The following is a 26,904-nucleotide window of genomic DNA, read 5'->3' on the forward strand; positions in this document are numbered from 1 at the left end:
AGGATGTGGAGAAATAGAAACACTCAACCATTGGTGGGATATAAAATGGTGCAGTCACTGTGGAAAACAGTTTGGTGGTTCCTCAAAAAGTTAAAGGTAGAATTAACATATGACCCAGTAATTGCACTCCTAGGTACTTACCCCTAAGAATTGAAAATAGGGATTTGATATTTGTACATCAATGTTTATAGCTGAATTGTTCACAATAATCAAAAAATGGGAGCAACCTAAGTATCTATGAACAGATGAGTGGATACACAAAATATGATATATACATACAATGGAATATTATTCAGCTACGAAAAGGAATGGAGTTCTGATATTTGCAACAACTTGGATGAAACCTGAAGATATTATGCTGAGTGAAACAGACTAGACACAAAAGGACAAATACTGTATGATTTCATTAATATGAAATACCTAGAATAAGAAATAAGAATTACTTCTCTAATAAGAAATTCTCTATTTCTTATACTGTCTAATATACCTAGAATATAGAGACAGAAGGCAAATTAGAGGTTACCAGGGGCTGGGGGAAGAAGGGGTTGCATGAAAGAATGGGAAATTATTGCTTAATGGGTTCAAAGTTTCTCATTGGAGTGATGAAAAAGTTTTGGTAATGGCTGATGATGATGGCACAATTATTATTAATATAGCTGATATTGCCTAATGTATACATGTAAGTGGTTAAAAGAAAATTTGTATTCTTATATATTACAATAAAACTTTAAGAAATGAACTGTCAAAGCTAAAAATTGTCTAAATTCCTTAGTCCATTCCCTGAAAAGGAATGTATTACTGTATTAAATGCAATGATAACTATGCCTGAAATTTTAATAAAAGCAAAACATATTTGAGGATCTTGAATACTGGATAGTAGAATTGAGGCCTTTATAAATATATATAATATATATTTATATAACATATAAATATATAATATATAAATACTTTTAATATAAATATATAAGTAGTAAATATAAATATTTATGAACTATCAAAGAAAAAGATAATAGTAATATAATTAAAATTTTAAGTTACCAACTTAAGTTACTGCAACTTCTTGCTCACAAAATTAGGTTTTTATTCTTTATTTCTAGTTCACATATTTATATTCAGGTTCGAAACCAGGAAGGATACTTGGTTTGCTTCCAGTTTTTGATTATTTTGAACAATTCTGCTATGAACATCGGTGTACAAATATCTGTCCAAGTCCCTGCTTGCAGTTTTTGGGGTAAACACCTACGAGCGGAATTGCTGGGTCATATGTTAATTCTACTTTTAATTTTCTGAGGAACTACCGAACTGTTTTACATTATGCAATGCCACTTGCAAAGACAGGGAAGAAGATGAGAAGAGAAGAGATGGCATTGAGGAGAGAACATCCTGAAGTTGGCAAGCTCACCTGTCATTTTTATCATAATTACATACTTCATTTACTAGACCACTATGAGCTCTGGAAAGGTAGGAATGGCATGTTCTTCTTTGTTTTGCAGGTATAGTGTTGAGCACACTGTTTGGCACCCAGCAGATACTTAATGGCATATTTATACAGGGCAAGAGTCCCCGCTTCCTTTGGGACTTCTTTCTTCCATTAGTTTCATATTAGGAGAATTGACTGGGTTAAGAAGTCTCTCATTTTAAAACTTCATAGACTCCCTGAAGCTTTCCTCCTTAAACTAATCCACACCTTGGGATGAATTACTTTGATTTAATAATATTGAAGAGTGTCTCGATTTCAGCATTCACTGAGTGGGAACTCTGATTGGAAGGAAAGGTTGGAACAGGAGGTATCAGTGGGGTTGAAAACTTTGTCCTGTCGAAGGCAGCCTTAAGGGGCAGATGACACAAGAAAGCGCAAGAGGAGTTCAAGAGGTGTTTAGAAAGGATCAGACGGGGTACATTACAGTGCCTATATTCTAAACTTGACAATGCCCATGTTTGGAGGCACAGCCAGGAAGCTGCGTGCCTCAGTTTTTCCCAAATTACTACCTGGTCCAGATGAGCTGTGTTAAAACCTAATCCCTGCTTCTCCCTATTGGCAGGAGGAAAAGAGAGGAGAAAGGAAGTGAAGAAAAAGGAGACCACATCCTATGAATTCTTCTTTCTCACTTGTCCTTTATTATTACTGCTGTAGTCTACTAATTATGGAATTCCCCACTTCACAGTGCATTTAAAATATATTCCCTGGCCCTGTCCTTTCTCCCTTCCATGACAAGTAGTCTTTTAGACAACTTTTTCATAGTTTGTTATGTTGTGAGGGCTTGGTAGCAAGAGTGTAAAAAAATAAGCTAATACCCTATTTTCCTAGCTTTGAACATGGTCTTTGCACCCAAAAGACTGCGAGGGGTCCTGGCAAATTACCTACCCGCCTTCTTCCGAATATTTATGCCCAAATGCCAGGATGTCGGAGGCCCGTCCACTCCCGTCACAGACCACCACGGGCACGGGCGGGGTGTCCCGGAGGTACTCCAACACGATGGAGATCACGTTGGGTCCGCCTTCCACGATGAGGGCCACCACGGGAACGCCTTGACCGATTCCTGTAGTGGAAAAGGAAAAGAAAAGGAAAAACAAAACAAAACAAAAACAAACAAACAAAAAAAAAATGAGAGAGAGGGAAAGAACACAAAGCCAGCAAATCAGAGAAACAAAAAAGAGAAACAAAAAGTACAAACTAAAATTATTGAGCACAGGGGAGGTAACAACATATGAAGGGAAAGAAATACTGAGCAGAAATGAGCAGAAAGCCCTGTAGCAAAACTTTCCCACCAGATGGTCTTGTTTGGCTTTGTTCCACCCCCCACCCCCCCAGCCCCAAGTCGCAGTGCAGTGGGGTCAGTTGAGGAGGGGAGAAAGGAATTGGTCAACAGATCAACCCGTGGGCCAGGAGCTAGAAGATAGGCAAGCACGCGGGCCCTTCAGCAAGTTTCCCTATATGAAAAATGGGAAGTTAAAAAATGCCACCAACCTGAAGTTACCACAGTGGAAAGAAGATACCTAGGGCATATTTTAACTTGAGGAGTCAACTACTGGCTGGTTTATGGTTTATCTGTTCCTGACCATAGATGGTCAGCACAGTTACTGATTCTTAACGACATGATAGTCACAATAAATCACCCAGGAAATAGAGCCTCTGCCATGTAACATTACTGCCTCCTTGACTCCTGAGCAAGGCGATAGCACCTGGTGGGGTTCAGTAAATACCTCTGAATTCAGCTGAAGGGTTTCACAGACCTTTCCTTAAATATTTGCGCTACTGACTTTGAACCATGACATGGCTGTTGTGAGGTAAAAAGTACTCTAATGTCAGTGCATTTACATTTGACTCAGCACAATAAAGAGAAATATTAAAAACCAATGTCCTGGAAGACACGATGAGAAAGAAATTAAATTCATTTGCAAGTCATTGCTTGCATTACACATTGCTCATTGAGTAACTTCTTTTTCTTCAATTTAGTATCACACGGTATTTTCTCACCCTAACTCCTCAAAATAGAGAATCAAGTCAGTGCCATAAAAATGAGATTTTTTTTTTGTAGGACACACAAAGCAGTTAAAAAAGAAATCATCAGAATTGGGTACTACTTTTAAAAATATGAACTAAAAAAAAAACCCTTAGTAATCTCAGGCCTCCCTCTTCCACATTTTTCTATGCTTTACCCTGTATCAGGAAACTGTTTCTCTAAGAAAATAACAGTTTGGGGTTTGGTTTCTTGCTCTATCATTAAGAGATTTTATTTGATTTTTGTGACCTGTTTTATTTCTAAAGTATGAACATTTCAGTCTTTAAGGGTTTCAGCTCTTCTAAGTCAGTGTTTTCCCTGGTTTAATTTTCATCTCAAAGGACTGGTCCAAAATTCCAGGAACCCAAAAAGGAGAGCTATTTTGAATCACATTAAAACATTTTAAAGAGAATGATGACCGCTGATCACGGCAAGGTGTCAGGATTTCCCTTTGCTCTCCAGAGGGAAAGGGGAGAGACCGGTGACCCGTGATCCCACCAGCGTTGTCTGTGATGGGATTTTGGGAACAGCTCTCCCAATTCCATGCAGAGGGAAATGAAAAGGTCTTTGCTGCCCCCTGTGAATCTAGGAGTCCTTAGTGACTTAGACATTCGGTCCCCTTAAAGCTCTGTTTGGGTGTCTGTGAAAGAAACACTTTTCCCTATTGCTGCTGATTATGAGGATTTAAGTAAGTTTCTGTGGAAAAGCCCTTTGAAGAAATAAGGGCTAACGATATATTAATACAGCACACTCCTTTTGGAGGAAAATTTGCTGTTTTACAATGCAATTATAACCCATATACCCACCCATATAGATTTGTATGTTAATATGCCTTGGAAAGGATCATTTCTTTTCAGTGTTTAATTTTTATAAAGTATTTCATATGCTCTATGACTTTTCTTTCTTCTTTGCCTTATCATATGCTTTCATAGTGTTGACTTTACCTGGTGTTTTATATCAAGTGATATATTTAGACACATTCTGGGGTCTTCCAAGAAAAACCTTCCCCAGATTCTACCTTTTGAGCACTGATTTTGTGAGTGGGATCTTTATCCCAACAGACAGCCCATCTGTGATCCACACAGTATACCCACAGGGAGCAAAGCCCTAGAAGGGATCTGCTAAGATGCTCCAGGGATCGAGGGTCTACAGGTCAACAGGCAAGTTGACTGGAGACCTTCCCACCGTCTGAGAAAACACGGAGGCACAAAGGGTCAATTTCCATAGGCGATTTTGTTTGAGACTAATAAACTGTATCTTTCTTGCCAATGTATCTGTCAATATATAAGTTGTTACAACCCCTAGAAATACGGATGCATTTTCTGGTTGATCAGATTTCCTATATTTGGAATGAAACTAATTATCAATTAGATGATGAAAACAACTATATTAACCCAGAGCTGAATACTACTATATGTATATATAAATAAATATATAATGTATATATGTATATCAAGAATATATATAAATTAAGATGATACAAATATATTAAAGCTGAGCTGAATATTATTATATAAGTAATGAAAATATATATACACACATACACATATATTATTCAGTCAGTTCTAGTGCTAAAAACTGGATAAAAAAACTGGATGAAGTGCCATATAATTTTTCACAAATATTGAATGTATCTATTCCTTCAAATTCTCTCTCATTTCCTTCAGTGATAATACATGGTCATTTGTCCATAAATAAAACCATTTTTGCATTTCTTAGTTATGGGAGGTAGAGGATTGGGTTATGTCTAAAAATTCATACCTTCTGTAAATTAAACTTGTCAATACATGGTATCATTAAGCCTTTCTGTTAGGTCTCTCTCTCGCTCTCTTACACACATACACAGTAATCATATGGCTATGGATTTCTTAAATACCAAGGAATAAGACCGTTACTTCTTAAAAACCTAAACACGTAGGCAGGCCATGATGGCTCAGCAGGCAGAGTTCTCTCCTGCCATGCCGGAGACCTGGGTTTGATTTCTGGTGCCTGCCCATGCAAAAAAAAAAAAAAAACCTAAGCACAATTACCCCAGCCCCAAATGCAAACAAACACACACAGACATATTGCCTTTGTCTCTGGGAAAAGAAATGATATAAAATAATTAGTAATGCCTTAAAATGGTAGTTCTTAACCTTTTCTGGAGGTTAGGATCTTAGAATACTTTTGTGAATCTGATGAAAGCTAGAAAAATAAAGGTACATATGACTAACCCCAAAAATGTTTCTATGCTATTTCAAAGGGTTCCTAGATCCCTGAAGCCCCTCTGTGAATAACTTGTTCATGAAGTTAGATATATTGATACATCTATAAAGAGCATCAGTGTGTGTTATTTTACGATGTTTGCTGAGGCCTGGGAGAGAAGTTACTAAATTGGGCTTTCAAACAAAACTTGATGCACGGGGGGAATATATCATGCTAATACTGCCCCATTATACTGAGTGCTAAACTTTCCAGGGTAAAGCACTGTTGACCTCTTCTTGCCTTCTTTCATTTTCCTTCTTCTTTCTTTGATTTAAACTTTTTTTTTCTAGATTACATTTTGGACATAGGTTATTAAAAAATCAGGGAAATATATGAATTAGATTCCGTAGGATAGAACTTTGCTGGCAAAGAAAAATCTTTTTACGATATCAAGAACAGTACACTTTTTATTAGTGACATAAAGAAGCATTTTGAAACTCCAAACGTGTCCAGCTGGATTCAAGGGCCCACTGTCACTCATGTTGTGCCCAGAAAAAAAAACAAAGTAAAACAAGTTCCATTAAAGAGTCTCACATCAGTTAGAAATAAAAACCTAAAATTGTGGAAGCGTAACCTGTGTCAAACTCTAAAATCTGTCCTACAACTCACTGTTGTGACGTACTTTGAAATTTATTGTTTTTATGTACATATGTTATTTAAAAAGGAGGAGTATAACAGAGAAGATAGGATTTAGCAAATGAGTATGACTGCTGAATCTTTATATTGATATTTGTGTTGGTCTCCAGTGTCTTGGAGTAGCTAGAAGAAAAGCCAAAATTTGTGGAACTGTAACGCATACCAAATTTTAAAATCTGTCCTATAACTACTTGTTAAGATGTACTTGAAAATTTATTGCTTTTTTGTATATATGTTATATTTCAAAAATAAATAAAATCGTTAAAAGAACAATCTCATAAATTTATGCCTTGCTCAGCTAAACCTACTGTCCATTCACACATACACACACAAATACAAGTTATTTAGACTTAGCATTTAAAAATATATAAATCTATTATCCAGGAAAACGATTTCATTTTATCTAGCTCTCTTAGGGAACTTTTTTTGTGTGTGTGTGAATACTATCAGCTTTGGTGAAAAGTAGCTTAATTAATTCCTTAGTTGGTTGCAATAACTTTTCATTTGCTATCATAACCAAAGACTTGCAGTTGTATTCAGAGACTACCATTAAAATTTAATTTTAGAACAAGGTAGAGTTGCTGTAAGCAGGAAGAAGCAGATGCTTGCACACACTTTAGCTTTTGCAATCTTAGAACCAGAAGCATTTATGGCCTACAAAAAATGTGAGTTTGGGGAATAGATTTTACGAGTGAATTCTAAGGATTCCAGATTGAAATAACGCTTTCTAATTACATACTGAACAGCGATTAATCATTCTTAGAAGAAGGTAACCTCTTGGACTTTTGTCACATTTTGTTCCCACTGCAATGCAAGTCACCCTGGGTTCCCAATAAGACGAGAAGTGGAGCAAGTGTTTCTTAAAGACTGGGTTGGAAATTGTGAGGGAGGGATGTGGTAGGAATAAAGAAAGTCTTAAAATTCCCAACAGCCTTTTTGTTTGTTCAATGTATAGCAATTACGCCTGTCTTTCTGCTGAAGTAAAGCCATAACCTACGATCAGTTCAGGAGCTCATGAAAACATTTGCTGTATTGTAGGGAAATAACTGAATAGCTGTGATTTTTCATTAAATGAAATGAACACTTTAGCTTTATCTCAACATCACCATCTATGATCTAAAGTTCTTATGGGCACTTTATTTGCTGTTGGAAAATGCTCCTATTTACGTGGAATGGAGTATAGAAGGTCAATCTCTGGACATGTCTTAATAACCACAGGCCCCCCCAAATTACATAATTATCACATTATTGGTCATTTATGTGAGCAGTGTCTTCCTGAAGATCTAGAACAATTTGAAACTGGGCTTGTGAGGAGTGGGTGGATGTTTCTCTTTCCCAGCTAAAGTGTAGCAATAACAGGAATGCCATTAGTGATTCACTGGTCCTGCTAGCTTTGAAATTGTATGACTCTTGATGATTTAGAAGTTTGTGCCAAAAATTCATTTGGTTTGAAATTAGGCATATAGTGAGAGTTTATCGATATATTTTATGTTGCACAATTTTAAATTTCCATAGATATAATTTGCATAAAATAAAAAGTATTAAACATATCACCATGTACAACTTCTCACTTGATAATCTCGTGTTCTATTTGATGGTTCATTCTACCTACAGAAACCTTGGCCCCCATGCCTGTATTTGGATTATATAATGGGGCATAAAACTTTGCAGTTCTCCCCAAATCTTGCAAGTGTTCAGAGAGTTTCTGATGCAGACTTGGGGACATCAGCAATTACTGTAGTGATTAAAAGAGAAGTAGCCAACCCCTCTGCCTCATTTTGAGGGGTACCAACTGATTACCTACTTGAAAAATAATGGCTGAAGTTTTCAAAATACCACAGCTTTTCAAAACCAATCTCAGAATTTAGGTATCTCTTTTGTGCAGTAGAGAGGTGGGATGGGATGCTGAAAACTATATAAAGCTGGCTATTACTTCTGCCTAACTCACAATATTCAAAACTGCTCCTGCTTACTAAGTTTAAAGTGCTTCTTACCATTAGGAAGTTTTCCTGTTGTGAATATATGGATGTTCAGATGCAATTGTTGAAATCTTACTGTTCAGGAAGAGATTAGTCCATATGCTATATTTTTGCAAAAAGAAATGTGACTGGAAATTGTTGAGCTGCTAAGGAACAGAGTGGGCCCAAGATAATATCTAGGGATGACATAAGAAAAATACATCTTATTTTAACTGGAAATATATTGCCTTCATGTTTTGGAGGCAGGATACCTTCTCTCTTCAAGTAACAGAACTGTAACTGTAATGACTCCAACCCTATTTTGAAATAGTCAATAAACCCCCAAATCTTCTAGTGAATCCTGACAATTTACCCTATTAGTGGATGCCAGACCTGATGCAAACCAATTCTATGTGCCATTACGATTGTTTTTTTTGTTGTTGTTGTTACTATTATTTCACACTTAACGGATGCTTAGGAAAGCACTTGCAAATATAAAGTACCACACAGTCTGTGAAGCAGTCAAAATAAAACCACATGCAAAAAGATGTTTCACTTCAGGATGCTTATGGTTCTCTACTGGGGAAAAAATTCCTTGAAAGATGGCTGGTGCCTTTGTATGAAGTTGGGACTTCCCTAGGCATATGTTTCAAACTACCTTAGGACCAGGCAGTGGTAAATATAAAGTCAATTTTTAAAAATGTCTTTTCCTGTCATCACCAGTTCCTACAGCACCTCCCTAGTTATATTTAACTTAATGAATGACTTCCATGTATAATGTTTCCATGTTTAAAGCTAACATCACTAATAAACATGCAGGTACACTTTAACTTGGCATTAAAATTCTTAGAAAATCTGGTTGGAGATATGGGGCTGTCAAAACACTGAAAATATACAGTTGGATGCATAGGAATCCCTCTTCCCCAGAAGATGGTGATAAAAGAAAAAAAAAAAACTGAAAACTGATGGTGCAAAGTATTTCCTATCCTGGGGACTGGGAACATAAAATCTACTGAATTAATGTGGTAAAACACCTTCTTTTTTTTCCTGCTAGAATTCAACACTGTTGAGCTAATCTATTTTATGCTTTATCAATGCTCCACATTTATTCTTAGGAATTCTGTACTGTCAGTGAGGTTTCATTTTGTGGATTGTCTTCTTGCTTTGCTTTCCTCCCAGATATCAGAGATAAAAACATAGAACTAGAATGGGTGAGTGAACTGAATGGGAAATCTTGTCAGGCTGGCCAAGAGATCACTGTGCTGTGTGTGCTAGGAACACCCATCATATCCTCTCTATTGGCACTCTCTTACTAGAGAACTGCTTGCCTAACTCATGAAAAGGGCCATCTTACTTGGCTCTTGCCAAACCTGGATGGACCCGAGGTGGGTATCAGTCCCACAGCGGGTCAGACTTGCCTCCCTGAAATTGGAGTTGAGACCCTCACCCCAAGGTGTATCACTGGGAGAAGATGATTGGGAGGGCAAGGGCATTTTGGAAGTGAAGCATCTATTAGTGGTGACCCTGAAGGCAAAGAAGCCTGGATGCAGGTGGAAAAGAAGGGAGCAGAGGACACCATGGAGGAGAGATCATGAGGCCTGAGAGAAAAGGGGTGTGTGTGTGTGCTGGGGTTGGGGGCTGTGCCATGACTTCTCAGTCCCAGTTGTAGTTACACGTCTGTAGTTCCTATAGAGAGTTCCCCATAGAACAGGGGTCAGCAAACTTTTTCTGTAAAGGACTAGATTGTAAATATTTTAGGTTTTACAGGCCAAGGGACAAAACGGAAGACATTATGCACGTACTTATAGAGCAAGAGAAAAAAACCACATTTCTACAAAGTTTTTATTGATGAATTTCAAAATGTAATTGAACACCATTTTTTAAAAATGTAAGTTTACTACTGAGAAAAAACGAAATTTTTATATGGAGGTTGAAATTTGAATTTCATGTAGTTTTCATATGTCATAAAACATTGTTAGTTTGATTTTTTTTGCCCAACCATTTAAGAATGTAAAAACCATAAAGCCTGGGAATTATAAGAAAACAGGGCAGGCCATAGTTTGCTGACTCATTCTATAGACACATCTCTTTCTCGCTATGAAAAATGCCCCTTTATTTAATCTACTTTGAATGAATACTTACTTTTTGGTAACAAACATTCTTCCCTTACCCACTGACCTCACCTCTGCTCTCTCCAAGGATGTCTTCACCTGTCCTCAGCTACCCTCAAGATCTTCTTTTCTAAGTATGCAGACAGCAGCAAGGGAAGCATACTTGAAAATATTTCATAAAGGAAGAATTTGGAATAGCAGAGTTGTCTTTTTTTGTTCTGTTCCGAAGGGTGGGGTGTTAAGAGGCATTACCAAAGTCGACACAGGTGTAAATTTAGTATTGGTGCAGGTGTCAGGCCAGCTTCATCTAATAGCATAACTGAAGCTCATTTGAGAAGTCCTTTTACCAACTATGTCAAGCTGGCCTGCTTCTCTTACTTAAAAGGCAAAGACGTCGCCTGTGAGTTATATCAAGCCTTCACCCTAACAGTAGAAGCATTCACATCTAGTCTTCCTAGACCTGTAAGCCCAAGGTTCGAGGGATAAATCACTCCTCTCTGAATCTCTCTTAGACCCCAGAGAGCTCAGCATCACCATTCCACATCCCAGTTAAGCTTGGACAGTGGCTTGCTCCTTTTTTGGTAATGGGAACATCAAGCCTTGGGTTTTCCCTTGAGCTCAGTGGGCCCTCCTAGGAAAACTTTGCCTAACATCACCTATACTCTGGAAGCCTTGACCTATCAGATGAGGCTTTTTATTAGACTTTAGGCTGTCTCTCTGGAACCAGGCTGAATCTGTCAGGTCCTGATTCTCCGTCTTTGATTCTCAGGTCCATGACTGCATCTGCCTCCATTATTCTGCTGGCCTGGTGTTGACTTTCACTTTCCTAGAATAGAGTCACTGTCAACTCTCAGCAAGCCTCACTGCAGACTAGCTCACTTCCTGCTACTGTAAACCCTTACAGCATGGGCAGACTTCATAGAATCAACAGCATATTAGCTGGAACCATGCATATTCTAGGAAGGCAGAAACAAATCCTGATATATAGTGGTATACCAAAAATATAAATTGGTGTCCTGTATACTATCTAACACATACTGAAAAGGTATATAATTCATAGGGATGTTCTGAGCAATAAATGAATTACTATTTATAAGGTCCTTAGAACAGAGTCCGGTGTTTAATAAGAACTATATGGATAAACAAACACATTTAATTGTGCTTATTTATATTTATTAAGCATAAATAAGGCTTGTACTCTAATTGTACAAATGATTCGTGAATGCAAAAAGAAAATGAATGGATTTTATATTTTTAGACCAAAAGGATGTTCTGAAATGAAGTAATTTTTTTTTTTTTTTTTTTAAGGAAGGAAAGACAGAGAAGGAAGGAAGGATGGAAGGAAGGAAGGGAGGAAGAAAGGGAAACATTTTTAAACATTTTCTTGTTTTATTATATTTTGTTTGTTTGTTTTTACATGGGCTGGGGCCGGGAATCGAACCGGGGTCCTCCGGCACGGCAGGCAAGCACTCTTGCCCGCTGAGCCACCGCGGCCCGCCCTGAAATGAAGTAATTTGAAACATACTTTTTCAAAGTTTGAATATTCTCTCAAGCAGACCAATAATATGCATAGAAAGTCAAATTCCTTTATATTATTTCTGAAAGGATAAAACTTTTTTTTTGAAAACAGATTGGTTTTGAGTGGGTGACCTTTTATATTTCTCCCCAAATGCCTTCTACCTAGGCCCTCCCCACAGCATTTCAATCAACTCGTTAAATCTCTTGAGTTCTGTGGGCTGGACAGAGGTGTAAATGCCAAATAACAAAATCTGTAAACAGACTCCAAGTGAACTAGCTTAGCTTTTGATTCAATCAATGGGAAACAGTTATTCCCTTATGGCCAAGACTGCTTTGATGGAAATATTCTGCCGTTAATGTCAATCAATAGATTACAAGAGCATCCAAGCAGCATCCCTGTGAATCACTTCAATAGAAAGTGAACAGTCACTTCCATGGGCTGTGGGACAAGTATTCCTTTCATAAAAGGAAGGAGCCAGTGTCATTTTCTTTGAAGCTATTGTTTGTAGGTGGAATATTTTAATGTAATTGATCTAAGTCTCCAAGAAAACTCTTTCAAACAAAGCTACAGTCTTCTTGGTCTCTGCTTTGTTTAAAATCCACATCAAAAGGGGCCTTGTGGGCAGGCCATGGTGGCTCAGCAGGCAGAGTTCTCGTCTGCCATGCCAGGGACCCGGGTTCGATTCTCAGTGCCTGCCCATGCAAAAAAAAAAAAAAAAAGGGTGGGGGTGGGGGTGGGTGGAGAGGCCTTGCCTTCTCAAATGTAAAGTCATCGGAGTCATTTTACTGCAGAACCCTTTGACCACAGCTCTGTACGAATGTGCCAGAAGCTGGCTCCACTGACCATACAAGTTCCTTGGCATCTTGGTAGAAACAGCAAGTAGCAGAGCAGCCAAGGAAATTGTGGATTTGAGAAAACACAGAAAGCTGTAGTTTACGGTGCAGGACAGAGCTCGTTAGAGGAGGTAGATGGGAGGAGACAGGAACATTTTGCAGTGTTATGCATATTAGTTTGCCCTTCCCAAATGACTTAAAAAAAATCTTTTTGCATCTGTTAATGGGGACCACAAATACTTGTCAGCTCCCAATACAAAAAGTTCTGTTTTCCCTTTAAGGAATGTTCTTTCTTTTTTATTTTTTGTATGCTGTAGGGCAGGGGGTCACATTTCACTCTTTTTTTCATGTGAGCATCCCATTATTTCAGCAACATTTGTTGAATTCTTTTTCGTTTGCTTGTTTGGTTTTTTTTGTTTTTTGGGGAAGTGCATGGGCCAGGAATAGAACCTGGGTCTCTCACATGGCAGGTGAGAATTCTACCACTGAACTATCCTTTTACCCCAGGAATGTTCTTTTTTATGTTCTGTACTGTGATTAATTTACACTCATCCTTCAGTTCCTAGGTCCAAAGAAAAGTCTTCCTGAGGTCCCTCCTATCCATCCTTGAGAGACAGAATTAACCATTCCCACTTGCATGTTTCATAGCATTTGCTTTTTAAAAATCCATACCAATGAAAATATTTCACAAATTTGTCAATTAACTAGTATGGTATAAAGAAAAAAAGTCTCATAGTACCTTACACACACACAGGAGGTACTTTTCCTTTCTCTATCAGGTGGATTCACCTTTGCATCCCAGTGTGCCATGGGAGGCTCTGCATGTAGTAGTTGCTCATTAAAACGTGGGATACAGAAGGCAGGCAGGAAGGCAGGATTCTGAATTGCCATCAGGTATACTGTGGTCTCTCATGGGTTAAATGACAATATAATCATTTCTGCAGGAACTTTTCAGTGTTTTGTGACACAATAAAATTTCCCTCACTCAACTGACCTGAGATCCAGGGTACTCCGATTTGATTTCAGTCTCATGAAATCAGGCGTTGTGCCAAATGCCCAGTTCTGTGCTCACTGGTTTTCCGGTGGTTTTCTGAAATTGCTTCCTAACTGATTTCTGTGCTCCACAACAGTCGTCACATAACTGCTAGTCATCACCCATAAAGACAGGCTTCTCCGTAAAACTCTCTAGTAGATTTCCATTGCTTATAGAACAAAGTTCTTTTTTTTTTTTTTAGCGTGATCTGCATGGCCCCCCATACTTTGGCCCCAATCTTCACTGGCAGTCTCATCTCCCTCCAACACCCCAGTTCACCCTCATCCTTGCTCACACCAGACTCTCTTCATGACTGTCCGTTTAGGATTATTTTTTAACCTTCTAATTTTCAGAGAGGAGTGTCTTTTCCCATCCTCATTTCTGTGAGTAGGATTATTTCCTAAACAGAGACTGAGCTTTCTCTTTCCCCTTTATTAACTTGCCCCCTTGGTAAATTTGAGAAGCATAACAGGGTTTGCTCAGCTCAGCCTTGCTTTTTTTCCCCCTTGGCATCTGCCTGTCTAAAGGGTAGGGGCACTGGCAGGGGAGGCTCACTGTGGGAGCCTGTCTATTTCTGGGGAGTCATTAGGCTTGTTCATTTGGCCAACAGACTTACAGCCGCATTCGCCAACTTGTCTGTTCCTGGAAGATCTGAAGATTATGTCTTCGGTTCCATCAAGTGTTTCTTTTGTTTCTTAAATTGTTCAGCCCTTGGATGAGGTACAGGGGTGCTATTTCTTGTAGCCCTTCCAAGACCCCAACTCAGTCTTCAAATTTAGTTCAAATGTTACCAGTCTCCAGAAGCCCTTCTTAACTCCCTCAGTGATATTAATTATTCATTACTTTGTGGTCCCATTGTGCTTTTTTTTTCTTTGTTACTATCTTTAGGGAGTTCTTTTATTGTCTTGCTTTAATGACAGTTCTGTCCACAGAATTGCAAGCTCTTCAGGACAGAGACCCCACCCTCTAAGGCAATATTCTGGCTCCCATAGTGCCTCACACCCAGATGGCAGTTTAAATAAATGCTTGCGAAACAAAACAAAGATAAAATCTATTGTGTCCAGGATCTGAACCTTGGGACTAGCATAGGTAATTAGAAAAGGACTGACTGTAATATATCAACACTCTCCATATATCCTGCTATTTTCCCTTGTGATTTCTTCTTCGACTCATTGGTAGTTTGAGCAGTTTGTTAATTTCCACATTTGTTTATTTGTGGACTTTCTTTTTCTCCCTCTGTTATTGATTTCTAGCTCCATTCCATTGTGGTTGGAGAGGATATAGTACATGATTTCAGTCTTCTAAGTGAAAATGACAAGTCACAAACATGGCCCCTTGGTGTCCTTTCACACACCTCAGCCACTGGACCCTCCCCGGTGGTCAGAGACCTGGAGAATAACTTACTGAGTGGCAGGAGATCTGGGTGGACGCTCACATATTGCCTGTCCATCTGCATTAAGTCTGGACGAGCCCAGATTCTTAGAGACGCCAGTAGCCGATTTCGGTTCAGCTGCCTGCACTTTCAAATTGAAGTCTCATTGGTTCAGAGAATTTACCCAGCTGGAGCAGCAAAGTGTCCTGGACTTGAGGAAGAGGGGCAGATGTAAACAAAGATTTACATTCTTCCCTTTCTGGAAGGATGTCCGTGAAAGCTACTATTTCCTCCAGTTGAAATGAAATAGAGAACTGTGGTTGAGGTGGAAACCTAATTCTGTTCCTGCTGAGGTGACGGATATGCTTTAGCAGCTAAGGTGCTGAAGGCTGAGTGACCTTCATTAGACAGAGAAGTTTTAAAAATAACTGACTGCCAATATCACAGATGAGACAATGGAGAGACACTGAATATTTTATATCAAGATTGGTATTTAATACAATTTCTGACCCACAGTAAGGAAAAGAGACAAATTTAAATATTTTGATTATCTTGGCATCTTTTCTAGAAGAAACATGTCAAATCCAATCTGATCAAATATTTATGGTGACTAAATCCTCAGTGAGAAATATGGATGACAGTATTGTGGGGAATCTTCTTCCCTCTTGATTCATGTCTTCATGTGGAGGGAGCTCCAGGAGCTGGACACGTCTAATTTCCTGCCCTTCCTTTTACAACTCTCCACACAAGGAATTGGGTAACTTGGTTAGTGGTGATTACCACTCATCCATGATTCTTGACTGCATGGAGCTGATATACTAAAAGTCCTTCAGTGCAGGGGATTTAGATTCTTTCTGCCAGGACCAGTGCCAGTCAGTGGTTTTGGTAAGTGTGAATGCTTGCACATTCAAATTAGGGCTGAGGTGATCTGGCAAACCCATTTGGCCATCACACTAAGTCATTATCTCCAGCAACTTCACCATTAATACAAGTGATATTTCCACCTCCATCTGCTTGACTCCTGTGCCCAACTACAGTCCATTTGAATCTTTTCCAGCAAAGGGTGGGGTATAATTTATTAGGCCTCCTTAAGTTCCACCACCAAATTGCAATGCCGCCGTTCCTGTTTCCGGCGCTCACTTTGCAGCAGTGTCCAGCCAACTTGAGCCTTTGATTCAAGTCTGTGAACATGAACTTAAACATTTTAAGCACAAATATGACCTTCTCTGAAAGCCAATGTTTTCTTGGTGCTCTTATGGCTGTTGAAAAGGAAATGACAATCGCAGCATGTTTCAGAAAGCTAACTACAAATGGAACCAGAACATGGCTGCCTATCAATCTCTGGAATGTAGCAAATGATTTAATGTCATCAAGTCAACAGGGCTGATTGCCTGAAGGCACTTTTTATTTCCCAAAGGGGAAGCAGCAGTTGATGGCCACCTACTACATGTTGGACACCCAGCTGGTTGCACAACGCTTCCTCAATCTGTTCACTAACTCTAAAATTAGAGATACTATTCCAGTTAAGGAAACTGAGGTATCAAGAATAAGTTGTAAAATTCACACAACCAATAAGTAGCTGAGCTGGGTTTCAGGAAATCTAGATTCTGCATTCTATCATTGGGTGACCCAATCACTTATCTTACAACCAATAAGTAGTTTTGGATGACAGGTATAAACTATTAAGTGTTGGACAAACTCATCATGTCTTTAGTTCTCAAACTCATCTCTGAGTTTGAGCTTTTAAAAACATAAACCAATATCCATTATTTAGTGAGGCGCCTGAGTTTGCAATATGCTCCTTTGCTGCTTCTCTTCCTCGATTAACCAAGGCTAAGACTCACTCTTGCCCCTTCCTGTTTCTTGGGATCAGCGCTCTTGCTTCACCTAAACCACAGCTGCTCATTCATTATCAGAAATATTCCTTCCTTTAGTTTCACGAAGAGATGACCCTCCAGGGAAGGATTAGATCATTGAAGCAAAAGATCATACAGCAAACAACAATACAGCAGCACCTGCATAAATCCTGTAAGGGGAAAATATCAATTTAAAGTTTTTTTTCATGTTCTAGCACATCCCTAGACAGTACTGGAAAGAAATCCCTTCTACTTTTCTCTCATAAATAAATGTCTTGTTACCTTCCAGCAGTTAACTGCATCGTAGTGCATGAAGCCCAGGAATCCGCAGACATTCCTGTGCCAGAGGCAAGCAGTGAGCACTTTGGGTCCTTAATCATTGGGGGTGTTTAACCTTATTATCCTACTGTCACATTTGTGTGAAACAGCTACTTGCTTTTTTCCTGGTGCTGCCATCTAGAATCTATATGACTATAACAGTAAGAGCTAAAATCATTATTCTGAGAAAGCGGGCAATTAAACCCTGATTTTAACTTGCAAAGAAATAGTTTGAGCATGAAAATTATCACAGAGGGAGTATAGAAATCCTCATTTAGGGTTATCAGCTCTTCTTATCTGTGTTTGTTTTAGAACAATGGCTTTCAAACTTTAGCCACCTGCAGGGCTTGCTGAGACAGTCATTGTTGGGCCCCGGCTCCCAAATTTTCTGATTCAGCAGGACTGGGACAGAACCTGAGAAAATGCATTTCTGACAAGCTCGCAGGTGATGCTGATGCACCCATCAGAATCTGCTCTATTGAACAGCTGCGAGGAGAGATGACTTTAACCTGGGAAAGGCAGTGAGCTGTAAGATGTGCCACACAGAACAAATGTCAGTGGAAAGCCCACGGAGTAGGGCTGAAACATCCAGGAACAATATATTCCTAGAAGGATACTTCAAAATCTAAACCAGGGATCACCCAACTTTTTCTGTAAAAGGCCCCAGAGTAAGGAGTTTCAGCTTTGCAGGCCAGACCATCTCTGTTGTAACAACTCAACTGTGTGGCTGTAGTGTGAAAGCAGTCACAGACAATCCATAATGAAATAGGCCTGGCTATTTATCTTCCAAAAAAAGATTTATTTGCAAAAACATAAGGTAGGAGGGATTTGGCCCACGTGCTGTATGTAGTCTGCCGATTCCTGGATCTAACTAACGTGGTTAGAAATGATTCATATGAGGCAACATCTGTTAGTTTGCCAAGCTCAGGCATGCCCGTGGTCAGCAAGAAACTAAGAAATCTGACTTGATAAGCTGAGCACTAACAGCAGTTTCCATGGTACATGATTGGTATAACAATGCCCTGACTGGAAGATTCATTCTTCCTACAATTCAGCCCTTACAGCCAACTATTTGAGGTTGGAATGTCCTACCACTTCACTCTATTTCCCTGCGCTGCTGGAAATTGTCTGTCTACATTTAGTACCTTCTCTACTTGGTGCTTTGCCTTCAAGTAAAGAAGATCTCTTCTACATAGCTGAATAATTTATTGATTTATTAATTTAGATTTTGCTTTCCATGTGTTTCCCCCTCTCCTCATTTCCAAAAAGGGCACCTTGGGTTGTCTTTTCTCAGGTTTTGTGTTGTTGGCCAGAGCTTCTAGAAATAAGTCACCTGCGTCTAAGTTTTCTTGATGCCATTTGTAAAAATCCCAGGCTCACTAATGTCTGGAAGGGAAGAAGAGAAAGACAAGTGTCTTTGATGGGGGAAAGTTGGGAGCAGGTGAGATATAGAAGAAATTATTCAAGTCTGGGACGGGAGAAAGGGGACATGCAGCGGCCCTGATGGTCAGCTCCCAGGTCTTTTCTTGGTTCTGTTCTCTCATCTCTCAATGATTCCTTCCATTCACATGGTTTCATACACCATCTGCAAACTCACAACTCCCACATTTATCACTACAGTCCAAGTCTCCCCACTGAAGTCCCAGTCTCCTATAACCATGCCCTTCTCAACATATTCACACATGCTCTTAAGGATCTCAAATTTGACATGTCTAAAGCTAATGTCCTGATATTCTCCCATTCCTGCCTCCTGATCCCTGCAGTTTTTCTCATTTCAGAAAATGGCGATGTTATTCTTCTAGCTTATTAACCCCAAAGAGTCAACCTTGACTTGTCTATCTCTCCTGCATCCCATAACAATTTGATGGTAAATCGTACCTGCTGTATCTTCAAATTATTGCCAGAATTTGACTACTTCTCACTGTGCCAACTGCTTAAACCCCTAGTCTGAGCCACCATCACCTTTTGCCTGGATTGTTGCAACGGTCTCTTCACTGATGTCTGCTTTCCACCTGTGCTCCCCACTTAGGTGACTCTCAACACAGTAGAGGCAGTGTTCCTATTGAAACATGTAAGATCACTCTTTCCTTTGCTCAAAATTCTCCAAGCTCCCCATTTCACACAGTGGAAGCAAACATCAAAGTTCTTGCAACCCTGTGATGGATCTGACCCTTTATTCTCTCTCTGACTTCATTTCCGACTACTCTCTCTTGTTCATGACACCATGGTCACACAGGCTTCCTGGATGCTCTTTGAGCATGTTTGCCACACTCCTGCCTCAGAGTCTTCTCACTGCTGTTCCCTCGGCTTGAAATGCTGTTCCCTAAGATATCCTCAGAGCCTACTCTCTCACTTCCTCTAAGTTTTCCCCATCCTTCTCTTTAAGATGGTAACCCCTCCCCTGCACTCCCTTTCCTGCATTCTCTGCTTTATTTCTGACCCCCACAGTTATCACTAACCATATTTATATTTTACTTCTTTATCTTATTTATTTTGTGTCCTTCCACAAAAAGGTAAGCTCCAGAAGTGTGGGGCACCTAGTTTGAGGGGAACTTCTGGGATATTGAACTGGGGGGCTGGGCAATGATTGTACCAGTGGTAACCTTGACAGAGGGAACTTAAAAGCCCCTTTCCCTATTTTCCAGTTACCATGGAAACATGAGCGAGAGAAAGAGATACCTGATAAAAGATCACATTTGAATTTACCAAAAACTAGATGGTCTGGGGGCTTAGAGTTAAATTTATTCGAATTAAGGAACATGTTTGTTATGGGACATTTCCTACATACCTAAGTTTATGAACAAGAATTCATATTCATTGCAACGGTTCTTATTTTTTGAATACTGGAAATGACTAGATCAACATAAAATAAATCCTGTTCCATCATGTATGCTGAGAAACAGAATCTAAGTATGGGATACAAGCATGAAGTGACCTTTCTACTTTTCCCCAAACTCCTTATGTGGGCATGCCATTTTTAATTGTGGCTTTCTTCAGAATCTTCCTCATAATTTCATAATAAATTCTGATGTGCACAGAATTTGTATTCACTTCCTGCCTTCTCCCTCTGGGTGGAAGAAATGCTTCTAATGAGGAAGGGCTCAGCTCAAATTTGTGTGATGACCAGAAGTGCTGACTCTGTCATCTTCACTCCCTGTATTAGCAAAGGTGCACCTGTTTTTTCCTTTTTTTCCCAACCTGCCCTCTTTCGCCAGGAATTGCCCACAGTACCCTAGGTAGACCCAGAGATGCTGAGGTTTTTTAGTTCACAAGAGCTAGCTGATTCCTCTGCTTGCGATTTAGGGCTTCAGTGTTTGCCTGCTGGATTGCCGCGAATGGAAAGCTTTGCACAGCTTTTGAAATCTGGCCTTTACACAGGACAGTGACAGCCTGTTCAGTAAGGGGAAGGGCTGCTTATTTGTTTCAGCTATGGAAGCCAAAGAAGGGGGAAAAAAATCAGCTGTTTGCTTATTTGGCAAGTATTAGGGCGTACAATGTCTATTTTCCTCATTTTTCTCAGGGGTTACTGATCTTTCATCCAGGATTCAAGGTACAAATATCTTTAGTGCCCATGCCCCACCAAAAAATATATACATATCTTTAGCCCATGAAAACCCATGACAACTTAATTAGTGACATCTTGACAGTACTATTTCTGATCATTCCTCAATTCTATATGAATTCACTTTTACATACAGTAGTTTCAATGGCTTGAAATGCTCCAGCTGATATTTTTTAAAGATGGGCATATTATTATGAATCCTAGGAATGAACTTTGAATGAAGAAGCTTATGATAAATTCCCAATCCCTAACCAATTTGTCAAATTAAAATCTCAGCCCTCTTTTCTTTGAGACCCCCAAGGAATGAGGTTCCTTATCTTATCTAAATAGATCCCACTGAAAAAGTGTTGATTATGGTTAAAAAAAAATACCCAGTCGGCACAAGTTTTACTATTTATTTCATGTCTGCCTAACTTTCTAAAGTTACCTATGCATTTCTACTAAATGGATTGCTCTTAATCTAGAAAGAAAAGCAGCAATTACCACTTTAAAATAATTGGGGGGAAAAATCAATAGTTATCTGGGCCCCTGTAAAGGAGAAGAATCAAGTCATGTAGCAATAGCTGCTAAAAAAAAATAGACATCTCAGACTCTCTAAGTTCCTAAGACAGAAATTATTTAACAACAATCATGATTCAATAGGAACAGTCAAATTTCTCACAGTAAATGCTTTCACGTCCATAAAAGTGCACAACGGTTTTTGTCCACGTTCTTATTGATTTCTCTTTCCCTCAGTCTCTCTGTGCAATCACTGGTTTGTTACATGTCTTCCCTTGATAGCTTTTACATATCGAAGCCCTTCTATTGCATTTCTACATCAGACAGGAAAACAGAGCTAAAAGTGGGGCCTGGCACAGCAAATACTGATATTTAAATAAAAATTCATGGAGCCCCTGTTTGCATATGCCGGGCACTGCGCTAAGCTGCAGGATGAGAGGAATGAATAGGACTCAGGCCCTGCTCACCCGGAGATCACAGTCCACAGACAACATGGATACTGCAGGAGCCAAATAAACCGCTGCGATGGAGGTTTTCACCGAGCGCTATGGGAACATGGCGCATGCGTGAATAACTGGGCTTAGGAGGATCATAGAGAAGCGGGATGGGGGCAGGGGGGGCAGATAAGATTTCATTGAGGAGAAGATTTTTAAGCTGAAGATTGGAGGAAGTGCAGGTTTTCACCAGTCTGGGGAAGTCGGGGGAGAAGATGGAATTTTAGCAAATATCACAAAGGGAAAAAAATACATCTTATACGGGGTATGTTGTTTAAGTGTATGCTGTTACTTCCAGGAACTTGGAATGGGTGGGACATAAATTCTGCATGGTGTCATGGCATGAGAAGATGCTAGAAAAAACAACAGATAAAAAGATAATGGAAGGTTTTTCATTAGCAGTGAAACAGCAGTGATGGGAAAAAGAAGGTCTATGATACAATGATAGGAACCTATTAGATGTGACCAGCAGCAGTACATTTTGCTGAATTTGAGACCAAACCGCCAGTCAAGCATGTGCAATCCAAATTCTCCCAGTATGTTCAAGGCCTAAGATATCTTATCAGAATGGGTGACAGTTTCCTTGTTCAGACTCATTTGCAGGAACTGTCCCAGTCCCTGAACAAGTAATTTTCCAAGGCGAAAAAGGCTTTTTCCTCAAACAGAAAGAGCTCCTAGCTTGAAAGGGAAAATAGATCAGATAAATGAGACAGGCAAACACCAGGAAATGGGGTTTCACTAACTGAGAATTTGTTCTGCATCCCCAGTTATTCTTCTGGCTCCATTATTCTCTTCACTGCCAAAGTGACTTTTTCATTAACAAGTGTGACAAACATTTTCAGTGATGCAGCCAACCTGTTAAACCATTGCATAAGACAAAGATAGGGCAGGGGATTAGACTATACTGTCTTCTTCACACCATCTATTTGTCTTCACACAACCTATTCTTCAGAAGGAAGACCCTTTAAAAGGCAGATAAAACTTTGAATAATACTTCAAATTGACAGCATCCGAAAAATGGCAAGTCATTTGCAGCCTGAAGCTAACTGCTCATGAATTAGGTATTTGTATTTTGGTAGGTCTTTTACTTAATCGGTTGAGTCCACAGGCAGTAAGATCTTCCTTTATACATAATAGACAGTCTGAATAATGATGATAGTGCTGAACAGGTCTGAGCATCTATAAAACACAATGATATATTCCTGATACACATGTAACCTGCCCAGAGGAAGTTTAACTTTCTTTTCAAGTCATATGGTTTGGATCCATTATTAGTTTATGAGAGTATAACTTAACTCCTTCCCACTTCCAGAGCACCCTAGATGAAGTTCTGCTAAGACCTCTAATGTATAGAACTGCTATTTATCTCATGGGACAGTTATGAGCTTAGTGATGGAAAATTTCATGTCATGGTTATCCCAATGCATTTGATGATGGTACAATGATCAAAGAGATGCCAGTGATGACAATTGAACGTCCCTTTGCCTTCCCAGCCTCCTTCATATATTCTCAGGCATAGGATGACAAAGGGAAGTCCACGAGTCACATGAAGTAGGACTGTAGCCATGGGCAGACGATCAGAAGCTCCTCTGCTCGCCTCTACCCACCCCCTTCACTTCATCACCCCCTCCTATTTCCTTCTCATGTTGTTCTTTTGAGTTCCTCCATCATCTTGCCACTCTCCACCATCCTCTGCCCAAAATTCTGCTAATTCCTGCTGTCCCAATGCTCAACCTGTGTCTGGCATAGAGTTAGGGCTCAAATAACTGTTGAATGAATTAACATCCTCCTGCCCCTCCAAGGTAATGAGATTTAGGGGACACTTTGTTTGAATGAAATAATGCTTCCATATGAGGGATGAAAAGAGTGAAGGTTTTTGAATCTCATCAGCCTAGGTTTGCTCCTGACTGTGCCACTAATTTAAACTAAGACCATGGCTTAATCTTGCTAAGCTCCCATTTTATCAAATGTAAAAAAGGAAAGATAACAATCCTTACCATGAAGGGATTTTCTGAGAATTTGTACTTATGGAAATGCCTAGAATAGAGCCTGGAAAATACTAGGGACCTAAATAAATACTCATTTCCTTCCTTCTTAACACTACTGTCATTCTGTCCCATATGGTTTTTAGGGTGGTAAATAATAGGGAGTAATTAATCTTTGGCATGGTTCTGTGCTTCCAGGACAGGATAAGACCAGGATCCTCCCCATCCCATTTCTTTTTAAAAATATTTTTCATATTTCTGGAGAAACAATTGTCTTATTCTTGGGCGATCAGCTACTTTTGACATACAGGAACTACTTTTCAGAGGCTCATCTCCCAAATTTCTTTTTAAAGAGGAATTGAAATTTTCTTTTGAAAGAAGACATGAATGCCAACAAACATGCCGCTCAATTAATTAATCTTTGGCATGGTTCGATGCCTAGAAGAGATAGAGATAAACAGTAGTCATAGGGAGGGATATTGTTAGGAATTTTTAAAGAAAAGGAATGTTTCTATGGTTAATTTTCTTGGTTGGAGTTTAAGGAGAAATTCAAGTTGTCCATTAATTATACTTACCAATTGGGTCTAATTGGCAACTACCCCAAAATGAATAAAACAAGCGGGAGTCAAGAGAGAAAAACGGCAGGCATCCTGTCAAAAAATAAAATCTTTGAAATTTCTATAACCCAATGATTGGATACACATTTATCAAAGCAGGTGGATCATCCAATTTATGTAAATTTATACAAATAATGGCAACCCAAGTTGCGTATTCAGACCTATTCAAAGTGTCAACCAGCCCTTCTGTATCAGTCATATGTTGCCTCATCACTCCTCATCTTAAACAGGTCCTTAAAATCAACGTCCCTTTCCCTGGAGAAAGTGGCCTCCATCACTCCCTTGCAGTCTGGACAACTGCTGTGGTGGTAAAAGGGCTAAATGAGCTGAGCCATGTTGCTTAGCACTTACTAGGTCCTCAAGAAATGTTAGTTGTTATACTAATTATAATAATAATTATTAATCTTTCAGTTCTGTGCTTCCAGGACAGGATAAGACCAGGATCCTCCCCATCCCCTTTCTTTTTAAAAATATTTTTCATATTTCTGGGGAAACAATTGTCTTATTCTTGGGTGATCAGCTACGTTTGACATATAGGAACTACTTTTCAGAGGCTCATCTCCCAAATTTCTTTTCTTTTTAAAGAGGAATTGAAATTTTCTTTTGAAAGAGGACATGAATGCCAACAAACATGTTGCTCAACATGTGCAACATTTATTGGACTGATCTCCACATGTCCCTCTCTTCCTCCTTTTTCATTGATCAAGAAAATGAGATATATATATCTCACATCCTCAAAGAAGTCTTCAAAAAATGTCATCAAAGCCATTTCAGTGCAGGTGGTTTCCTACCAATCTGACTATTCCATTCCAAAATTAATGGTCGCACCACATCTCTGCACTTGCTAATTGACTTAAGTTAGTCTTGGGCTTGACCAGGCCATATCCAATTTCAAATCTAGGCCTCAGAGGAAAATCCCATGAGCTCCTGCTCATTTTTGTTCCTTTCCTAGAAGCAGCATTTATAGTATGCCCGAGATCCTCAAGTTGGGTCTTCTGGCCCTAGCTTTCTCTCTAGCCAGACTTCAGGATCAGCCTTAGTTTGCAGCAATAATTTGGAGGTGGCGGGCAGTTGGGTTGGGGGTAGGTAGTTGGTGAGAGGCATTGTAAAAGGGCTCACCCAATTTCCATGGACCACCAGTTGGTAATTCCTCACTGCCTGCAACCTGGCAGCGCTGCCTTTTCATTAGAATGCACTCAGTAGGGAAAACACAAAGCAATAGTCCTCCAAACACAAAATGTACGTGTTGACTCCTATGGATTCAAACAGTTTGCAAAATAACAAGCTAAGAGTAACTACTGTATATTTTCCAGAAAGTAACTAATTAGCACATTCTTGAGAAAATGAATTCAGCTTGTGAGCACATACTCCTCAGGCTGCCCTACCACCAGGTATGAAAATTAGACAGTTGCTAAATACCACGAGCAGAGCCTCAAATAGCAAAACAACAATATAAATCCCCCTGGAAATTCAGCACAAGTATTTGCTGAGGAACTAAGCACAAAATTGGCTTAACTACATCTCTCCCATAATGTTAACAGCACCCTGGTATTTTCTGTTTTGCCCCCAGTTACCAAATGCTAATTGCCAAAAATTAAAATGACAATTTAACGAAGGTGAACCAAGGTAAGAATCTTGGTGTGGTTAAAAATGGAAATGTTTATATATTAGGTTCACTGTGTCTGCAAATGTCCCACTATTTCCTTAATGACCCTTCAGGATACAGCAGACGAAATGGGCTTAAAGGGAAACAATGAGGGGAAGAGAAGGTTATAGGATTGCATACAGCCATGAACACACTCTGAGCGTCCTGCTTCTGTTCGTGGCTAAAGTGCACAGAGAGCCTATTCTCATTTGAGTTCTCTGGGTGCTGTGTGAAACAGGGTAAGAAAAGCACCTCTCAAACTAGGCCAGTGAGTGACAGGATGCTGAGCAAAGAGCAGCAACCTGGGAGATGAAGTTCTGGGTTCAGGTAAAAGCTCTGCCAGTTACTTCACTGTAGGACACTTGACCTTTTCAAACTGAGCTTTCCTATCTGCAAAATGAAGGCAATAAACATTCTAATTTTATATTCTACTTTAATATCTCCTGATTAAGGGGAATCAATAAAATGGAGACTATGAAATATATACAGCTTTTGTTAGGATATTGATGATCATATTTTCTGAAACACTAACCCTAGTTCACATATAGTCCTTATTCATACTTGCAGCTAAAATTTCGCTTATGCAGATGGAAGAGAAACAGTTTAACAAAAGTAAAATAAATTCAGTTAGACCCCATGTTGTGCACTAAATATTTGTGTGTTCAAAGCTTTCACCTGCAAGGCTTGCAATCCCCTGCCCTCATTCCACCTTACTTAAAA

The 26,904-nt window shown here is 39.4% G+C and overlaps 1 protein-coding gene across 3 annotated transcripts in view; it reads right to left on the reverse strand.

Moving 5' to 3' along the window:
* Positions 1 to 26,904, reverse strand: part of TRPM3 (transient receptor potential cation channel subfamily M member 3) — a 288,107-nt gene that overhangs the window by 216,264 nt on the left and 44,939 nt on the right. For 2 of the 3 annotated variants that reach the window (XM_077148418.1, XM_077148417.1), the window contains exon 5: positions 2,366 to 2,540. In XM_077148418.1, the coding sequence (XP_077004533.1) occupies positions 2,366 to 2,540 (175 nt within the window). Of the gene's footprint in view, positions 1 to 2,365; positions 2,541 to 24,497; positions 24,573 to 26,904 lie in introns of all 3 variants that reach the window. The other variant, XM_077148416.1, reaches the window with a different exon arrangement.

This window comes from Tamandua tetradactyla, chromosome 2, assembly GCF_023851605.1.
Source record: "Tamandua tetradactyla isolate mTamTet1 chromosome 2, mTamTet1.pri, whole genome shotgun sequence".
Taxonomy (NCBI): domain Eukaryota; kingdom Metazoa; phylum Chordata; class Mammalia; order Pilosa; family Myrmecophagidae; genus Tamandua; species Tamandua tetradactyla.